A 5,870-nucleotide genomic window follows, 5' to 3' on the forward strand; every position below is an offset into this window, starting at 1 on the left:
CTTCCGTACAAGGCGTGGTTCCTTTTCGTAAGAAAAGGTTTCGCTTGGGGGGGTCCTTGACCTTCGTCTGTAACTCACGTCTTCCGGATTAGAAGACTCGCCTGAGTCAGAGGGAGATCGTCTTCGCTGCGCACGTCGTAACTTCCTTTTTAGGTCATCTATCTCTCGCTGCATGGCCTGGTGACTATTTCGCCTCTGAGACACGTGACTTCCTATCTGAGTGTGACTCTGGCTCGTCCGGGTGGTATGCACACTCCCCTCACGATTCCCCCTGCCGCCTGGGTTGGTTGGGTTATTTTGCCTCTGGGACTCGGCAGGTCGTGTTCGTTGGGAGTTAGCTTGGTGAGGATCCTCCTGGTGTGGATCTAGTTCTTCCATGCTCGACTGTTGCACTAGCTGATGCCCTAGTTCTTCCCACAGACGGCGCCAATTGTGGTTACACGATTTTCCTGGCCCAACTAGTGTTGATTAGGCCCTGGCCCAAAGCGCAACCCACAATAATTATTTGTAGAGGATGGGTCAAAGAACTTGGCCTCAGTGAACTTGTTCGGTCTTATGCATGGGCAGTATGGTTTGCAAAAGGAAAATAGAAAAACACCAGAATGGATCTTTCTCAAGTCTGATTTTATTTCTTTTTTGTTCCTGATACAGTTCTCCCGTCCCCTTCTTTGAGGGACTCCACTACATTATATATTTTTCTTCTTTTCATCCCAGCCTTACACCTGTTAATCATCCAAGCATCCACTCGAGCACCTGTCCCATCAGACGCCCTCATCAGACCCTTTGTGAGTTGCAGAGGCCAAGGCGGTACTGTTCAGGAGTCTTTTCCTCATTAATGCGGCCAAGAGGGTGGTTGGGGCGCAATTAATGTGGTGGTAGCCTTCCGTGAGATATTTTGAATTTAATTCGTTTTATATGTTGGGAAGACGAGCTGAAATGGCTGGGGCAAGTTTCTCGTCTGGGCTTCGCGATGTCCGAGGAGGAGTTACTCCTCGGACAGGTTTCCTTGACGCTATTGGGATTGAATAGCGCTTCATATGAGGCTTTTCGTTGGACAGGACGCTCCTCGGACGGGCCTGAGCTTGGAATAGCCCATCATTTTTGGGCCGGGCCCCACAATTACAATGTTGGTTATATAAAAATGTTCATAGCTTTTGAGTTAATTGTTGTCAAAGCAACTAAACATGAGGAATAATGTTATATTTTAATCAATTATTATTATTATAAACATAAAATATTTTCTTATATAAAATTTATAAAAACAATCATATAAATCTCACTAATATAAATAATTAATATACAACTATAGATAATTAATATATGTTTTTACTCCATTAGCTAACAAGACATGTTAATGAAGAGAATGAACACGACATGCTTAATAAACAAGTCATGTTAGGTTGACATGAATGTGATACGATCCATTTCAACACACTTAATATTAAACAAATTGGGTTGACACAAATGTAATTCATTTAACCCATTTTTAAAAAACCTGATTAATATTGTTATTAATTTAATAAACAATAAATTTAATACAAACTCATAACATCAAAATACCTTTTAAATCAAATACTTAAAACACATCATCCAAAAATTCAAAATAACATCAAAGTACTTGGTAAATATCAATAATGTAATACCATCCACTTATAGTGAGAGGGATGATTTAGGGTTTGAGAGTGAGAGGGAGTGAGGATGGCTTAAATAAAAAAAATAAAAAAAAATTATATAAAGGTTTAAAGAGATTTAGGATTTGTAAAGTTTCAATTTACAATTACATCACTTTTACATTTTTGTAACCGCTCACTTTAAAAAGAAAAATTAAAATTAAAATATTAGTTGAATCGCTTATGACACATTTTTTTATCATGTTACTTTCGTGTCGACTGGGTCGTTTATGACCCAAACTCACTAAGGCCTAATCCTAAATCGTAAAAACCTGTGTTGTGTTCATGGGTCATGTTAAACATTGACAACCCTAGATAGAACCTAACAATCTTTTACATGAGATCTTTTATATATATAACATGGACCATCAAGAAACAGATGCAACGAAACGGTGAAGGTGTGCCTATTGCTAATTAAGTAAGAACACCCCCGGGGGGGGAATGAAAAAGCAAAAATTTTTGGAAGATGATCAACATTATAAAGAAGGTAGCTTGAATTAAGTTTTACCATGTCAATGTACAATTAATAACCACATGGTGTGCTCCATCAACATGAGATGAACATGAGGAGCATATATAGCTAATTAAGCTTAGCCTGTGAAGTTGGGGTGGGTTGATTCCCACGCAGGCTTGTGATCATACATTAACTTGAAGACATATATAAAAAGACTATCCGGTGCACAAAGCTCACAAGTCTACGCAAAAAATTAGATACCACCCTGTTGAAGAGGCTCGCTGAGTAGAGAGGTCCAAATGCAACCCAAGCCATCATCTTCTTGTGGCCGCCGTAAATTATCATCAAACTTTTCCTCATGATCATCGGGTTTGTTTAGGAGTGCTGGCTCCGAAGTCTGACACAAACACTGGCCAGCAGGAAACTCATCAATACCAGCTTCATTGGTGGAAGAGGTGTCATAGAGAGAGGAAGAAAAGGTGTCTTCCAATTTCCAGTCTTCTGATTTGGAGATCATACCATCTTTCAGCCAAGGGAAATCAAATACACCTTCATCTAATGCCAAGGAGGAATCGCATGATGTCTTTTCACTGTCCTTGTCATCGTTCACGTCGTTTAAGTCGACACCCTTGCTGCTATCTTGCTTCTCTGCATCGATCTTCTTTGAACAATTTTGGTATTCTTCATCGTCACCTTCCCTTACTCTCTTATGCTGGTTCTCTCGCTCCATGTGTTATTTGTGAAAAGTTAGCCTTTCTGTCAACTGTCAAGATTGGATACAAAGATTACATTGAGAGATCGAGCTCATAAGAACACATTGCATATGACAGTTCTAAGACTCAATAGAGAACTTCTTCTTTTTTAATAGATACTATAGGATTTGAAATTATTATGTTTACTTTATGTTATTTATCATCACGCTAGAAACCAATTAATAAACAATTTTTTTGTGTAAACGAGATTCAAACTGAGGTCTTTTATTATTTTTTTACCAATTATTGAGCTGACTGAAACCAATAATTTAATAAGAACTCGAGAAAGGGAATAAAGGAATAATTCTACAATGTGATATACACACCTATTTATGTGCCAATTGATTATGAGAGAAGCAAGAAAAACTGCATAGAATGTCCTCGACTCTTCTTTGGGAGACAGGTTCTAGTCTCTATGAAATTAAGGAACTGATTCGTGAACCAATAAATTCCTTGAAAGATCAAGAACAGCTAGGTATCAAAGAATAAATTTAGGGGCTAGAAGTTTAAATAAGAGATAGAAATGTCGTATTAAGAATGAAAAAACAAGAACCTAGCCGAAATGGTTTGAGATTGGGACTGAGATGCCCCAACATTATATAATTCTTAAATGATATATTTACAGAACAATCGGACCTAAAGCTTGACATGAAAGAATGCACGCATCTACAAAAAGCAAGAGAGCCTTACATGAAACTGAAAAGACAGAACATGCAATAAGAATAAGAGATAAGAAAATCAAAAGAATTAAGTAAAATATATAATAAACTAAAGCCTACCGTGTGTGAGAAAGAGAAGACTCTAATGGAGGTTTTGAAATCAAACTGAATATCAAATTATTCGGTCAAGAATATATTATTATAACACAGAAAAGTTTGTTACCTTATGACTGATGAGGCTGAGAGGCTGAGACACTTTTGTTATATCTGAAACTGTTGCTGGTAACGTTTGCTTTGCTATGATGATGATGGTTAGATTTAGATTAGAGAGCTTTGCTGACACGCTACGCGATTCTAAGCTAAAACCGTCTCCAACCACATACATATGCACACTTTCTCTCACGCTTTTTACCCATCTCCCCTTTCTCTCTCTCTCTCTCTCTCTCCAGCATGATGAACTAAAATGAAACAGATGGGTTGCATTGGTCCCTTCTTTTTCTCTCTCTCTCCTCTCTATTTTTAGTTTCCAAAGACCACCAGGCATTGGCAATACCATCTTTTTCGTTCACTTCTGTCTCCCTTTGATTTGCCTCTCCTATGGGCTATATGGCTATTCTTCTCTGATATGCGTCCACCATGTACCGACTACGTACCTGTTCTACCTATACCTCGTTTTGCCACGTTATATGTGTCCCCAAGCACGCAGCCTAAGAAATCAGCCACACATGTCATGCATTTCAATATAAAAGAATCACTAGTTTACCAAATATATATATATATATATATAAAAGAATCATTAGTGTAACGACACAACTTTTTCATAACAAATTTCATGATTAATTGCCAAAGTAATCGATTGTGATTGGGAGAGAAACGGTATTAGATTTATCTATTTAGGAGTGTTAATTAGTTGTATCCACCACTCACAATTAATCACTTAATTTATTATGAAATTTGATGTGAAAATAAGTTTTGTTAGTAGCATATTATGTAAATGAAAAGGACAAAAAAAAATGATTATTCTTAAACATTACATTAGTATAAAATTAAAATCAACTGTCAAACCAATCTCATTCTATTTTTATCATTTAACCTATAGCAAGTTGATGATGTGGGTTTTGGTGCTGAAACCATCACAACTAGGATGGTCCAAACACTAGCAAAACCTAACACATTATCCAACTTGATAATAAAGTGCTGAATTCACTTTGTTATATTGCTCTTATGCTATGTACTTAACAATATATGAAAAATAAAGTTATAATATAAAAAACATAAATAAAAATATATTTAATATTAATAAATACATCTCATAATCTTCGTATTGTATTTTATTTTATTTTATTTTATTTTAAATTGTCATATCGTTGTATCCCATATCATTGTATACTCAAATCCAGCTGAAAACATACCTTAGTTCCAACTACGTTTAAAGATTTTATCAGGCATCATTAAATCACATCACCCCAATCAATAAACACAAGTCACCCAACAATTAAAGAAGACAATGCTTACTGGAAAAATCGTAGATGTGGAAATCATAATGGAGATTAGTTGTTTTTTTTTTTTTCTTTTTTTCTTAGAATGAATGCCACCTTTAATTCTCTATGAAAAATCTTTGGGAAATATGTCAATAACTCTTAGGCACATTCTAGAACACACAAATGTATGCACACTTGAGATTTAAACTGAAAGAGAAGTGATGCGCTCACAATATTCTCACAACGCTTTCAAAGCAAATCATAAGTGATTAGTTGTTATTGGTTCTAGTTTAAACTTACCATTGAAATTACTTTTTTGTTCACCAATAACAACCAATAACAATCTATCATATATGATTTGATATAAAAATATTGTGAACATATATAGCATTTTTCAAACTAAAAACGTGTTGTTTGTGTGTAATAAACACCAACTTTTATTATTTAATAAACACGTCATTTAATTATCTTTGTTTAGATCTAAACCCATCCTCCCTCCCTCATGATCGATCTACCTATTTGTTTAAAATAATAATAAAAAAAAACAACATCATTTATTATGCTCTCTCTCAAATGATGTAATTACTTTTCATTTTATTTAATGAAATTCTAGTCTTTCTATAAAAAATTAAAATAAAAAAATAAATTACAGCTGCATGCAGATGATGATCCGCTCTTCATCAGCAAGAAAAGCTAGCCATTTTATGGTTGTTTCTTCGCAATTGGTACTCAAACATTGGTTTTCACATCATTGATAGCAGGTGGGAAAAAAATGTAGTAATTTCTACAAAATATTTGCTGTAACAGATCTGTGAATATGATACAATCTCATATCCAATAAGACAACCTTCAGA

The 5,870-nt window shown here is 35.4% G+C and overlaps 1 protein-coding gene across 1 annotated transcript; it reads right to left on the reverse strand.

Moving 5' to 3' along the window:
• Positions 1–2,181: 2,181 nt before the first annotated feature.
• Positions 2,182–4,048, reverse strand: LOC126729160 (uncharacterized). Its single transcript, XM_050434853.1, has 2 exons — positions 3,759–4,048; positions 2,182–2,887 (listed from the first exon to the last, which is right to left on the reverse strand). Exon 2 carries the CDS (start codon positions 2,852–2,854, stop codon positions 2,378–2,380), a length of 477 nt encoding a protein of 158 aa, XP_050290810.1. The 5' UTR covers positions 2,855–2,887; positions 3,759–4,048; the 3' UTR covers positions 2,182–2,377.
• Between the last annotated feature and the right edge of the window lie 1,822 nt (positions 4,049–5,870).

This window comes from Quercus robur, chromosome 5 (genome assembly GCF_932294415.1).
Source record: "Quercus robur chromosome 5, dhQueRobu3.1, whole genome shotgun sequence".
Taxonomy (NCBI): Eukaryota; Viridiplantae; Streptophyta; class Magnoliopsida; order Fagales; family Fagaceae; genus Quercus; species Quercus robur.

Coding starts and splice junctions, on each gene's coding strand:
- LOC126729160 (XM_050434853.1), bottom strand. CDS start 2,854: ATGGAGCGAGAGAACCAGCATAAGAGAGTAAGGGAAGGTGACGATGAA.